We start from the raw sequence: 15,228 nt of genomic DNA, 5'->3' as shown, positions 1-15,228 counted from the left end.
ATCCAATTCTAACTTTGTCAACCCCTTTCTTGCCTTCTGCCCTGAACTGCTAAGACTGCTTTAACCATTTAGGCTGTACTTCTCTCGACACCATGAGGCTGCCCTTGTTGCCTGCTCCTTTGCTCTCATCCTGAACCTTTTACAGACCTCTGGCAACTTTCAGTGCTCCAGCTATGTGTACTGTGTAAAGTCTGGTACTGACCATGCTCCCAACTCATTTGTGACCACTCATTTGATGCTTCCTCAATAACAGTGATTACTGAAAATGAACAGTTAAAGGCTTGCAATGTTACTGCATCAAAAGCTAGTAAGTGCAGTCGTCTATGCATTTATTTGAAGTATACTTATGATTTAAGGACTGAAGAGATTCTGCCACCCCTTCTGGAATCTTTCTCCCATCACTTTTAGTTAAACTCTTGACACTTCTAATGTTTTAAAACCTCTATCTGCTCACAACTCTGGCTGGACCCCTCCCATGTGATCCCCTGAATTGAATTAAACCATGCATCCATGAACGCCTCTGCAGCTGACATTAAAATGTTGTTACTTTGTCTTTGCTCTTGATCCACTTTCACATTTGTCCTGACCAAATCTGCTTTTCTCGTCCTTGATATCCTGTGCCCCTGTTACAGCTTTCACATTTACATTTATCCCAATAATTGATGTATTTCTTTGTTATCACTTCCTAGCGCCTCCATGGTCCACTGTATTCCCATAGCTTCAATCTTTACAGGAATTTTTTTTTATCTGTGACCTTTTCTAAAAGTTCTTTAGTTTCAAGGTAGAAACCCCTATTGCAGTCACTAGGATTAGTTGAGTCAACTAAGTGGTTGTAATTTGAAGCAAAATTTGTGTATTCTAATTCACTTGGTCAACAAATTGGTGTTGATGACTAATTAAATACTGCCATATACATCTTCAGCTGATGCACTTTGGCTCTGGGAGTCACAAGGTGCATTACTTGCTGCAGTAATCTTTGCATCTTACCTGCTCTTGTCGCCATTGTGTATTTATGTGGTGAGTCCAGTTGAGTTTGTCTAATGATAACCCCCAGGATGTTGATAGTGGGGGATTTGGTGATGGTAATGCCATTGAATGTCAAGGGGAAGTGATTAGATTGTTTGTCTGTCTGTCTCTTATTGGTGATGGTCATTGCCTGGGCGCAAATGTTATTTACCACTTGTCAGCTTAAGTCTGGATATTGCTCAGGTCTTCTTGCATTTGAACATGGAGTGTTTCAGTATCTTAACACAAATGGCGCTGTACGTCATGCGGAAAATGTCACTTCCGACTTTATGATGGAGGAAAGGTTATTAATAATGCAACTGAAGATATTTGGGGCTAGGACACGATCCTCAGAAACTAGTGCAGAACTGTCCTGGAGCTATAATGACTGACCTCCAGCAACCTAAACAATCTTCCTATCTGCCAATGGAGAGTTTGCCACCAGATACCCAGTCATTCCAGTTTTGCTAGGGCTCCTTGATGCCACTTTTGTTTGAAAGTGACCTTCATGTCAGGGGCTGGCACTCTCACTTCCCCTCTGGAATTTGGCTCTTTTTCCACGTTTGAACCAAGGCTGTAATGAGGTCAGTCACCTTCCATCACTTTACTGATAACTGAGAGTACACTGTTGGGACAGCAATTGGCCGGGTTGGATTTGTCCTGTTTTTTTTTTTCAGTATAGGACCTACCTTGGCAATTTTCCACACTTTAAGGTGTTGTAACTACTGGCTAGTGGAACAGCAGGTTCTGAAGCACAAGTCTTCAGTATTATAGTTGGAATGTTATCAGGACTATAGCCTTTGCCGTACTCTGCTTCCAATGGTGTTTTGTTTTATATCACGTGGAGAGGATAGAATTGCCTGAAGACTGGTATCTGCAATGCTGGCAGCCACTGGAGGAGGCCAAGGTGGATCATCCACTCAGCACTTCTGGCTGAAGATTGCTGCGAATGCTTCAGCCTTACCTTTTATCCTGAAGTTTTGGGCTCTTTCATCATTGAGAAATAGAGATATTTGTAGAGCTGCCTCTTCTAGTGAGTTGATTCATTGTCCACTACCAGTCACTAGTGGATACTGTGGACTGCAGAGCTTAGATCTGAACCATTTGGTTTTGAGCTCACTTAGTTCTGTTTATCACTTTCTGCTTATGTTGTTTCTCATGCAATTGTTTGGTAACTTCAGGTTGACGCTTCATTTTCAGGTATGTCTGGTGCTGCTCTTGGCATGCTCTCCTGCACTCCTTGTTGGACCAGGGTTGATCCTCTGGCTTGATGGTAATGGTTCAGTGGAGGATATGCAGGGATGTGAGGTTGCAGGTGTAGTGGTTTTAAGAATATTGCCTTTGGGTTTGGGTTATAAAGGTCAAAATCAAAGAGCAGTAAAACAACACAGGCTTACTTAGCTAAAGAGCTGAAGACGTGCTGTCTGCTAAGCCTTTCGTAACAGCAGTCCAGAGAAATATTTTTATTTTGGAGTTGAAAGTAAATTAGTTTAAAAGCATTCACTAGAAGGATAATTACATTTAAAAGGTACCCAGAACACTGACTTAGAGATGGGTAGAGCTTAGGAAGGTTCACTAGTTCTAATTTATCTGGATGTTTGCTGCGAGAGATTATTCTTTGCAGATTGGGCCTTGTGGTTTGCAGCTTACTGACAGAAGTTAGTTAAAACAGATGATTGTCAGACAGGCCTTACTACAAGCAATACGTGTTTTTTTTAAAAAGTACTAATTACTACTTCAACTGCAGAGCAGGGAGGTGAGGCTTAATCTCAGTTTGAAGCTTGAAGTCAGTGGGAAAATCTGCATTCAGCCTCTGTTTCTTATTGCACAAGAAAGTGACCAGATTAGTTTGAAAGTATCAGAAAAGTAGCCAGAACAATGCACTGACCATCCACAGGCAATAAACTAAATGAAAATTTTTCTTCCTGAGAATAACTGGAGCTAAGAAACACTACTAAGAGGACTGTGAAATGCTTATGGGTGGTTCTTACTGAAGGAAATAAAATTGTGTATTAGAGGATTCTTGGAATTGAGAAATAAATCTGAAGAGACAATATACATGGTTTCAAGGTAATCACCGCTAATAGTGCATTAAAAATAATAGTTTATATTATTTTTTTAAAAAGTTAAATCTTGTGGCATTGTTCTGTTCATTAAATCAAGGCATTCTGATTTCTTAAATGCTAACAGTCTCTAGTCTCGTAATAACATGAAAGGTAGTTGTCATAAAAACAATTACTGAAGCTTTAACAATTATGTGCTAAATTTCATTTTAGAATACAATAAAATGTCTTTCGTATATATTTTATTTTTTACAATTTTAATTTGTAGAAAATGTATTCTATATTTTCACAAATGTAAAGCTTTACAAGATGTTCCAGCTGTGTCTAATTTTGGTAAAATTGAAGAATGAAGAGGATCCTGTGGCCTGTTCTGATTTCTGCTGATAGTAAATCTGAGTGGCCAGAATGTTAAAGATTAAATGGGGTCCAGATGGTTTTGCAAGGTAGAAAGTGCAAGATGTTCACACCTGGAAACCGCATCTGGGCTAATAATAAACCTTTTGTCTCCAAAGTCCCTGGAAGGTGTTCAAGATGTCAATCACAGTAGACTCATAGAATCCTTAGTGTGGAAGCAGGCTATTCAGTCCATCATGTACAAACCAACCCTCCAATGGCAGTTCACCCAGACCCACCTCTGTAACCCTGCATTTCTAATGGCTAATCCACCTAACCTGCATGTATTTGGACTATGAGAGGAAACCAGAGCACCCAAAGGAAACCCACGCAATCACAGGAGAATGTTCAAACTTCACAGAGACTTTTGAGGGTGGAATCAAAAATGGATCACCGGCACTTTGACGTAGCAGTACTAACTACTGAGCCTGCTTGCTGCTCCCAACATTTGTAAATGGTTATTATTTAAACTGTTGACATTAAGTTTTTGTTTAATGAAATTGTGCAACTCTTAAGTTAAACAACATGAATCAAATTGGATTTTCCCACTATACCCTTATCAAATCTATAATTCAGGTCGATAGGTTGAAATAAATTACAAAAATCCTCTATTGTGAATGAAATAACATTTTAAAAATAAAAATTAGTTCCTAAACTAAAAGGAGCATGCCGATTCTACTAACCTTCAGCTTGTCACCTAGCATGCTCTTCTGTTCTTCAGCTTGTTGTCTCTCCTGCTCCAATAGTTCTCACCGATCCACTAACTCACCAGCCCTCATTTATGAGCAGCCACAGGCAGGAAGAGCAGTTTCATGCTGCACACTAGCCATGAGCGATGGAAGAAATGCAAGAGGGAGGATTGGCAAGAGAGTCAAGGAGTGGGAGAAGCCTCTCCAGGTTAGCACCAATTGGACCACAACTCAATATCAGAGCTACTGCAAAAGCCACTGATGTGAAACCGAGCAAAAATAGGCTCTGTTAACCCATTGATATTAAAGCAGAGTGGCTTAAAATCGGAACTTGCCATGTTTAATTCCGAGATTGAATGTACTGGGAATTTAATGGATAGCTATTAACATTTCCATCTGATTCAAGGCTGAAGTAATTCACTGAATTTCACAAATAAGTTCAGTCTGCAATGATCTGATACAGAGAACAAGTCTCTTGTTCATAAGGATGCAGGTTGCAGCTCACACTTAGAATAAAAAGGCCAGGTTTGTGAGAATTTCAATGAGTCTGAAAGCCTAACTTTAGCTAGAGGGGATGAATCTTCAATTTGTTCATCAGGTGACAATCAGCCCAAGCAGTAGAATCTAACCAGCTGACAAGAGGGGTGGGGGTGCAAGCCCTCAGGAGGAAGCAACGCTGTGTCCCTTAAGTAACACAATATTCTTCCAGAACAAGTGCCAAGTCAAATATAACTAGAGAGGGGGTGATGGAGGCAGGAGGACAGTTTATCATTTTGTATGTTATATAGGGATTTTTCTGTCGTTTATTGCATAAATTGGCTAATGAAATACTATTTAGTTCATATTCCTTGATTTGTGTTATTTCAAACACCGGCAGCACAGTGGTTAGCACCGCTGCCTCACAGCGCCAGAGACCCAGGTTCAATTCCTGCCTCAGGCAACTGTCTTTGTGGAGTTTGCACATTCTCCTGTGTCTGCGTGGGTTTCCTCTGGGTGCTCCGGTTTCCTTCCACAGTCCAAAAATGTGCAAGTTAGGTGAATTGGCCATGCTTAATTGCCCATAGTGTTAGGTGACGGGGTAAATGTAGGGGAATGGGTCTGGGTGGGTTGCTCTTCAGAGGGTCAGTGTGGACTTGTTGGGCTGAAGGGCCTGTTTCCACACTGTAAGTAATCTAATCTTAACTCAATCTTGTCATGCAGTTCCTTTAAGTTGGCTGTTAGAAATGTAGGTTGTTTTTAATAAAAATTAACCATTTCCATGGGGATTGTAACAAGAATTGAAATCCTGTAGCCTTTGAAAAATCTCTTCTCTTTTGATCTCAAAGGTTAATTCAAACTAGAATTGAATTGCCTTCAGAATGGTGATGTGAGCAGGTAGTATCATTATTCATGTTGGCTTCAGCAGATTTAGCTTTGTGTTTTAAATCAGTTATTAGAGTAAATGAAATGTCTTTTTATAACAAACAGGAATGTATCCTCAGTGATATGCTTACTCCAGCATCCCTTGCTATTGTTACTTGTGCCTCGTATTAAATCAATCCTTGTAAGACTGTAAGTATCCCAGACAATAACAGTGAAAGCTACAGTTTTATCTGACTACTCTCTTTGTAAAATGCTGACTGACAAGCTGCTTCCATACTCTTGTTGAAAACTGGTCAGTTTTTCAATTTCATTTCTGGTATGCAATAAGTTATATCACCTATCATGGCAAATTGTTATTTTAGCTAGACATAATAAACCCAGACTGAACTTTTTCAATTGCAATGATCTGGGTCACTGAGCGATCATCTGAACCTTAAATATTTACTTTTTATTCTACTATGCAAATGTATACTTGAATGTACAATTCTAAACTGTAGTATTTTAACCGAAGAAGAAATGTCTCATAATTTTCTTGATTGAAGCATGGGAAATTGTTATTACCATTGTACAAGTTCATAATAATCAATTGCGAATGAACAATGTAGCAACTGCATCAAATTAGCTGTATTGAGTGGTAAAATTTGTGTTCACCTTTTCACAGGCGCAATATAATGTAACTACAACAACCATGCTGAATGCAGATGAAGTTTTGAATGAAATAATCCTGGTTCTGCCCACAAAACGTGTTGATTTCGTGCAAAAAGGGTAAGTTGTTTTATATAATATTAGTCAGCTTCCAGTAGTGGTATATGATATAGAGACCATGTGCATTACTCAGTTGAAAGATATGGAATGGGAGAGAATGAGATGGGAGTAGATGGATGATAGGTTTGGAAACTCTCAGCAGGAGCTAGCTCAAATTGCCTAATGGTACCATTGGAGAGGAATTGGCAGGTGAGGTAACTGGAAATTGTCAAGTGTCACAGATGAAAGAAGTTGGCAGGTGTATAAGTACACTTTTTTTAGCAACTGGTTGTTTGTTGCTGCATGATCTCATTAGCTAGAAAAATGGGGCTGGCAAGCACATACGTCCTGGGTGTGTTTTCAGCAGAGATGCTCATAAAATGTCAGATGGATTGTCCATCACCTTCGCACCCAGCCATCAATGTAAGTAAATAATTAAGGGTCAACTGAGCTTTGCTAAAAGCTCTATTGACCCTAATATTACTTTAAATCAAAAAGAAACAAAGAACTGCAGATGATGAAAATCAGAAACAAAATCAGAAATTGTTGGAAAAGCTCAGCAAGACTGCAGTATCTGTGGAGAGAAAGCAGAGTTAATGTTTTAGCTCCAGTAACCCTTCTTCAGAGCTGATGTGTAGATAGGAAGAAGTAGTATGCTAGACAAGGGATGGTGGGGGATGGGAAAGAGAGTAAACGATAAGAGGAGATGGAGCCCAGAGAGAGAGAGTTGGGCAGACAATGGAATCGGTAAAGGTCAGCTTGGGAGAATGAATAGATGCTAATGGGTACTGTTAATGGCTACCTCGTACCATAAAGTAGTTGGTGCAGGCAGTGTGCATGGAGTGAGATCACAGGATTGTGATGTCTCTTAATGGTGAAACCCACTATTATCTGACAATGCAGCTGCACTGAACCAGCTTAAGGCACAACTTAGTTTGGAGTGTAAAGTTTTCAACATTATATTCAGAATGTTGTCAGAGTCTTTGCTGTATCCAGTGTCCCAATCTTTTCCTGATATCGTACAGAATAAATCAAACTGGCTGCAGATCTTGTGTTTTTCTTCTTTGCTGTGGTAACAAAGTCACATGCTTAGCATTCTCCAAGGCCCTAGGAATAAAATACCAAAAGGCTTATTCTGGCCTTGGGTGGTAGGGGCACAGATGACAGTCTGTGTAAGCACGTAGGTATTTTGTAGAAATCTCAGTGGGACCTAGAGGTGAATAATCCGCTTGGGACTTCTAAAGGTGATTGCAAATCCTTTGGTCTTTCATTTCACACTCATGTTTACAGCTCAGCCATAATTGTGTGTGGCAGAGCTTTGATCTGATCTGTAGGTTATGCAATAATTTAGCACAGCATATACGTGTTCTTTATACTACTTGGTGTGTATGTAATCCTGTTGTAGGTTCACCAGGTTGGCTCCTGTTTTCCTTCTGTCTCTCTCGTTCTCTCACTCTGTTTCCCCCCACACCCCCTGCATATAACTCACAGAGACATAAAGTTTGTGATGGCAGTTTATAATGTGCTATTACTTTTGGGAACTTGGATTCTCAAGTACAGTTAAATAGATAATTGATATTTTTGTACTGTGAAGTTCTGATTCTCCTCTTTTAAAAAATGATCAGAGACATTTAGAACAGTAAGCTAAAGACCGCCTTTCAAAGAAAGTATATGACCTGTGTTAAATGATTTGGCAAGGTGGCTGGGGAGATGATTGCTGCAATGTTTACTAAGCAGAGATTTTGTGACCTACAGAAAAGTTAGATGGCTAGGGCGGTGCACAGGTCAAATTCAGAAGAAATACCCTTTGAGCAGAAGGGTAGTTTTTAGTTTGTATCTTCAAGTTTAGGTCTTTAATCAAGAAGTCAGGAGTGTCAGTGGGTTAGCCTGTCAGCGTGTCTAGGGGAGCAACAGTAACAGAGAAAATTACATCGGGTGAATGTGCCAAAAATCAGTGAAAGGAAATATTTGTGACCTTTTTGGTTCATTGAGATTTGTTTTTAAAGTGAGGCTGGGAGTGATGCTTCATTAGTGTTGAGAGAATGTGAAAGATATAATTTGGGGGTGACAGTGGCATGTAGAGTGTTAAGTCAATCTGATCTATCTTTGTTTCTTTTGTGTAACAAAATTACATTCTTTCATTTAAAAATACATTGACAACCTTGTGTTAATATATTCCATGAATGGTCATGGTAACCAAATTGCAAAAATAAAACTTTCATGGTCTATCAAGCCAGGTTTAACTCTGGAATCTGACTTGTCCAGTGTTACCATCAGCTGGGATTACAAGTTGAGGTCAAAATAGCATCTGTATCATTTGGACCAACTGGGATGGAGAAAAATAAGAGTTTTACTGTAGAAAAACATGGTCATGTGATTGATATATAGATTAGCTAACTCCAAAAGTGTGGGAATGCAGCCAAAGCGAGGCAACTGGCAGCTTGAAATTTCAATTGTAGAAGTTTGCTTCCATGTATAAATCTGTATCCTTAAAAGGAAGTGAGGTTGGAAAGGATGGTCTATAATTGGCATTATACCTGAATACATGAGTCTGAGGTTTTCCAAAAACAATGTATTTTAACTGGATTCAGTGAGTAACATTTCTAGTTTTACTCCTTTTTATATGTTTTTAACTCCCTAGACAAATTCGGTCTTCTAGGTACTCAAACCATGATTTAGAAACCGTGCTGATTTTGAAGTATTTGGGATTATTTTTCTTACAACAAATAAAAGGGCGACCTATATTTCTTTTCAAGGTCAAGTAAACCTCTAGTCAGAGAAGCAGGACCTCCACTAAGAACTAATTGGTTTTCTTCCAAATTGAACATATGAAAATGCTCAAGAAGAGACCAACTAGTCAGCCAGCTTGTTTCACGTGGCTGTGATGACAGATGCATCATAATGCATTCACTCCTCACCCCAATATGAAGCCATGTAATCCCTGCTAGAACAATGGGAAAAGATCACAGGACAATTAGGAAAGCCACCTCAAATCCTCCTCCTTGTGCTTTTTCATTGTTTGAGGTTCGTCCAGGAGATCACATTAATCCTGATTTATTGGGTAAAGAGTACGCATTTGACAAATGGTTTCTGCCCCAGCCAGAACTGTTCCAGTGTGCACTCAAAGACACACGCAAATTCATTGAGTTACCTGATTCACTGGCCACTGTTCTGAGAGAAGAGGAACTGCAGAATCTCCAGCCTAGCTGGACTTCTCCTGTAACTTGTAAGCATGGCTCTGGTTCCTTTCTATTTCTGCAACTGAAGTAATTGATCCACATAGATGAAATCCCTTCACACTTTCATAAGCTTAAATCAAATCATTCTGAATCTATGCTTGTAAAGTATAAATACCCATTCTGAGGTTATTCTTACAGCTTAGAGCTGGCACCAACACAGTAAACCAAACTGTACATAATATACAACTTACCTACTATGCAGTCCTAAAATTCTGTTGTTTGGTTGTTTCAAGTTTAGTTTTAGCATGCCGGGTTAAAATGAGAAAGAAACTGATTGTGGAACTTTTTCATTCCTATTTCAAAATTTGCAAGTTGTGCTTCATTGAGAAGTGATGGATAAATGGGACCATCACGAATGGATTAAGGAAGGCATGGCCTCATTTTAAATATACATTCAGACAATAGCTCAATTTTTTAATCATTCTCTTCACTGAGAAAGCTAAGACTTTTGAATAGTTATTTTCTTCAATAACAAGGATGCTCTTTAGATAATGTTAACATTTGGTAGCGTCACTGTAGAAAACATACTTTTGCTATGTACCCAAGGGCCACCTTTCCACAATTTAAAATGTGGACGTTACTTTACCATAAGCAGAAGAGTTTACCCCACAGACTCCAGTAGGGTGGAGCTGCTTAGAATGATCCATTCTGGAAAAAGTTGAGATGACTGTAAGACCGTGTCATTCTAGGTTAATTTGTTAATGTTGAGAAAGCAGTATTTGGAGATTCTTTTTTGTCTTGCACACTTTCAACATGCAATGTAATTGTATTGTTGGCTCATTCAAATATTCTGAAGAGCCCCTCTCAAACCTGACATTTTGATTCTGCAGGAATTGTAATGAATTTTGAACATCCAGTGGACATTTCTCTAGCTCCCTGGACTCCATTGTGAATGTTTCCAACTCTGAATTAGTTAGATACTTGAGAGAGATCCTACTTCATTACCTGGATAGTTACCCAGGAAATGTTAGATCAAAATTTTATCTAACTCCTGAGTAACTACTGACTGTGTATCACTTCTACTCCCCCACTCTTCACCTGGCCCCAGTGCCCAACCACCACCACTGACCCCTCTGACTTTCTCTTTTGTTTCCCTCCCCTCCCCCCACAACGCACACCCAAATCTGGTGCTCCACCCTGCCCTATCCAATTATCTTTCTCATCATTCACCATTACTCTTAAAAATTACTTAAACTTCACAAAGCTTTTCCGCGTGTCAGTGAATGAAGACTTGGCAAACTAGTGCCATATAAAGGGAATGTTCTGAAGAAGGGTCACTGGACTCAACAGTTAACTCTACTTTCTCTCCACAGATGTTGGTACACCTGCTGAGTTTCTCCAGCAATTTCTGTTTTTGTTCCACAACAAGGGAGCATGGGATATAGTTTGATTTTAGCCATATGAAGAAGGGCATTGAAGGAAGTACTGGTCAGAAATGCTGAGCTGAGTCTTCAGGTTTTAAAAAAAACGTAGAAGCAAAGTGGCCATCTAACTGACTGCCTCTCTGAAAATTTGGCCCTAATTTTCTGGTTTCCATCATTCAGTTTGTTTCCTTTCCTCTAGATGGTGCTGTTGCATTAATAGCTTGCTGTCCCAAAATTAAATTGGTTTGATTTGCAAAGTACTTCTACAAAATACCTGCTGCCTATGTCTGTTGCTTCCACTGATTTCTACCTATGGATATTTTAAAGCAATCTCTTGATGTTCCAAATGTTATTGACAGCGTACTGAGCTGAAACGGTCGGGTAGATCATTAGTATGACCGGTGGGGTGAATGGATCTCATGCAAATTGCATTGCCTTTTCCTCACTTGACAGTGGTTTTGTGGAAGCATTGGCTATGTGCACATTATGTATGGTTGACCTTGCTTTAAGAAACTCTTCAGAATGTCTGTCAGCATAATTGCATAGAGCCTACAACACAACCTGGTTGGTTGGATCAACTGGTCTGTGCCAGTGCTGCTTCCACAAAAACCTCATCCAGTCACTTTATAACTTTAACAGTATAGCCATTTTTTAAAAATCTCTTCAATGCTTATCTGGTTTTCCCTTGAATGCATCTATGCTATTTACTTCAACTACTGTTTGCAGTATTCTTACTAATCTTTTGAGTAAGTAGATTTCCCCTGAATTCCTCCTTGTATTTACCTTTGATTATATTTTGATTTCCAGTTTAGATCTTCCCCTCAAACGGAAACATCATCTACATCTATTCTTTCATAATCCTTTTTCAAGCATGCCTCCCCACACGCTCTGTTCTCTATTCTAGGGAAAACAACCCCGCACTTGGTGAGCATTTCCTCTGTAAAAAGTTCCTTGTGGACGTGGAATCTCCCTCATGAATCTATTTTGCACCTTTTCCAGTGGTTTCTTTTCTGTAATAAAGAAACCAGAGCTGTACACAATACACCAATGGTGGCCTAAAATGTTTCTATACAAGTTTAAATAGCTTCTAATTTTGTTTTTTTTTTCCTCTCAAGAAATTATCTCTGTATTTGGTTTGCTTTTTAATGGCCACCTTAACCTGCATAATTACTTCTTGTAATTTGTGTATTTCTAACCCTAAACCCCTTTTCTCTTCTACCCCATTATCCATAAAGTAAGTTGGCTTCTTATTCCTCTCTGAAATTCACAATAGCTGGTTGTTTTTGGTATTTTCTATAATCAACCGGTTCAGAGATATTCATATAGACCTCTGGAGCAAATGGAACTTGAACCCAGGCCTTCTGACTTAGAGTTAGGAACATTACCTGTGCACCACAAGAGCTAATCTTGCATTGAAATTAATTTGCCAGTTGCACACCATTCTGCCAGTTTAGTCACATATTCTATAAGTAAGTTAAGGATACACAAATAACAGTTTTGTCTGGTATACTTGTGCCAGTGTTTTAAACAAATATCACCACTCAAAATGTGACTCAGTTTCTGCAGAAACACAATCCGTTTTCCCACAAGAGGATAATGTCCCACACGCCGCCACCACCATGTCCCTCCCACCATCCGGTGAAGGTCACTTTGCGCTACATGAACCTAAATTAATTTTGCTTAATGTATTTTCTCCCCTCTGTTATCAACTGAAAGCCACTTGCCTGGAGTTCCCATTTATTTAGAGGGTTTTCTTTCAGCACAATTCAACCAAATAACACTGAAATATTTCTAAACGTAGTTGAATTTGGACCGCAGTTTGTGTCTAACCAAATCTAGTTTCTACTATTTTCTTTACACGAGTTTCAAATATGTCACACTGGAAATGCACATTGCCATCAGAATTGGTCACCCACCCAGAGTACATTGAACACCACTGGAAGTTCTACTAATTACATCCATCCCATACCTTTAGGTTTTTAATTTTAGACTTGTTCTTTTGGGCACTAAAAATGCAACATGTAAAAGCTTTTTAAATGTGATCTTTGTTTTAGTTTACAAGGAAAATGCTGAATAACCCTTGTTATAATTAGAAAATATTTTGTTCACAGGAGAAAATTAGGGCTTTAAATGCTAGAATTGAGAGTCAAAAAGTGTGGCGCTGGAAAAACGCAGCATCTCAGGAGGAAGAGGAGGAGGAATGTCAACATTTCAGGCATAAGCCCTTCACCAGATGCTGCCTGACCTGTGTTTTTCCAGCTCTGCAATTTTTGACTCTTATTTTGTTCAAAGTTTGCAACAAAGTGATGTGCAAAAGTGTTGTAAGGAAAAGCTCTTTCTCGTAACAGGTAGTCAGGGTGTACTGCCTGGAAATGTGGAGACAGGTTGAATTGAGGCATGCAAGCTGTCATTGGATGATTTTTGGGCAGCAATGTTTTGCGGGGGTGGGGGGAAAGACAGGAGATTGGCATCAGCCAATAGAATCAGTGCAGGCGCAATAGGCTGGAATAGCCGCCTGTGCAACAAAATCCTGATTCTGTGAGAAGAAATTTTGAAATTATATTTTAAAGCACAGATCAGTGTGCTGCTTGGTAGATTTTGTATTAGATATGCAGATAGTGCGTGGAAACTTTGTGTTGGTGAATTTTGAGAGCAGCAATTTTCAAAATATATGTAATTAATGCCAGAATTGTCTTTTGTGCATCAAACAGAACCACCATCCCCTAGATTAGACAAGTCTGAGTCATCCATATGTGTAAAATATAATTTTTGTTTAAATCCGATAGTCAAATGCACTAATTGATTGTCCAATTGTCTTTTTTCAAACAGTAGTTAAAGTAGTAATATCACTTGTTCATGTGTGCCAATGATACTACTTTTTAATTGAACCATGTGCCTTCCATTAGACTTTATTAAATTTCACATGTAAAGAACATAAAAAATCTGAGTATGTGTGCTACATTGGAGAGAAGATTTGATATTCACACCATGGGTAATCTATTTTGTGTACAAAAGCTAAATTCCTTGATTTGGCATTAATAAACATGGTATCTTTATGTTGCATATTCACTGTATAATCTTTTGTTTTCTAACAGCTATACCTTAAAATGTCGGACTAGATCAGACTTTGGAAAGGTCACTATGCAGTTTGAACTGGAGATATGTCAGCTTAGCAAACCTGAGGTAATTGGAATTAGAAGACAGCGACTAAAGGGTGATGCCTGGGTTTACAAGCGTTTGGTTGAAGATATTTTATCCAGTTCCAATGTTTAATCAATGATTACATTGGAAATTTAAACTTGTGTGAATATATAGCTTTTAACATCTCATGGTTATTAAAGGACTGCTTTCTTATAATGGCTTTACTCAAAGGTATTCTCGATTTTAGAAAGTCTGTTTTACTACTTCCCTGCACAAATGTATTTCATCTAATTGGAAACAACGGTTTCAAGATGCAATGGCTACAGGCAAATGTGTTGTATGACGTTTAAGGTTTGTGTACATACATAAGGGGATCTCTTTTAGTGACTCTCTTAAAGAGCCGACTGCTAATTAAATCTTTAAAATTGCTTTTGGAGATTGTCAACTGAGACACTACTTTTAAAAGTACCAACTATGGAGAATGAAGGAGGATTAGGCTAGGTTCTGAGATGTTTGTATTCCTACTAGACCTGAAATATTATTACATAAAAGTGTTAGCTTCCTGACTGGAATTAGCCACAAGTGAGTAAGTTTTAAGAACTCATTTATGCACCAAAATATAATGAAGGATAAAAAGGGAGTATTTACATGGGGAATTGTTTGGGATCATCATAAACTTCAGAATAGTGTTCTTTTAAACTAAAGTGCCATGGCCATGTTACGCTACAACCTCACTGTCTGAAAATTGAGCTATAATTAGCTTTTCATAATAAAGAAAACTCATGAATAAATGTATAAGAGAGCTCTAATAGTTATGTTTACATTCAGTTCTCCATTTTTATTCGTATACTTTTCATCATGTAGCTTGTTTATGCAATTTGTATATAGTACATTCATTGTATCCATATGGTGTTATTCCTGAATAAACTTGTAATTTTTGTTTTAATGTACAATTTTCATTTTAAATCTTAATTAAAAATTTAACAATTAACTTTCAGATGTGACTATCTTTTTTTTGGAGAATCCAGTATTCACAGAGCCCTGTATTCAAGGATTGCTTAATATATCATTTGCATAATTCTCTTCCTGTCTGTGATTTAAAGAGGATTTATTGAGATCGTTAAAAGAGTCACAGCTGCGGTTACCACAGTTGAACTATACACTCAGTATGTTGCATAAAATTAAGTTGATTTAAATAACTTGCCTCTCTTTCTGAATGTTAAATGAA

General features: G+C 38.5%; 1 protein-coding gene across 4 annotated transcripts in view; it reads left to right on the top strand.

The window, feature by feature from the left end:
• The window catches only part of melk (maternal embryonic leucine zipper kinase), an 84,875-nt gene extending 69,937 nt beyond the window's left edge, over positions 1 to 14,938 (top strand). For 2 of the 4 annotated variants that reach the window (XM_072589723.1, XM_072589693.1), the window contains 2 exons: positions 6,174 to 6,277; positions 13,955 to 14,938. In XM_072589723.1, the coding sequence (XP_072445824.1) occupies positions 6,174 to 6,277; positions 13,955 to 14,132 (282 nt within the window). In that variant the 3' untranslated portion in view covers positions 14,133 to 14,938. The remainder of the gene's footprint in view (positions 1 to 6,173; positions 6,278 to 13,954) is intronic. The other 2 variants (XM_072589703.1, XM_072589714.1) reach the window with 1 other exon arrangement.
• The last annotated feature ends 290 nt before the right edge of the window (positions 14,939 to 15,228 follow it).

The sequence above is a fragment of the Chiloscyllium punctatum genome, chromosome 2 (assembly GCF_047496795.1).
Source record: "Chiloscyllium punctatum isolate Juve2018m chromosome 2, sChiPun1.3, whole genome shotgun sequence".
Lineage (NCBI taxonomy): Eukaryota > Metazoa > Chordata > Chondrichthyes > Orectolobiformes > Hemiscylliidae > Chiloscyllium > Chiloscyllium punctatum.
This window is presented reverse-complemented; position numbering and strand designations above follow the sequence as displayed.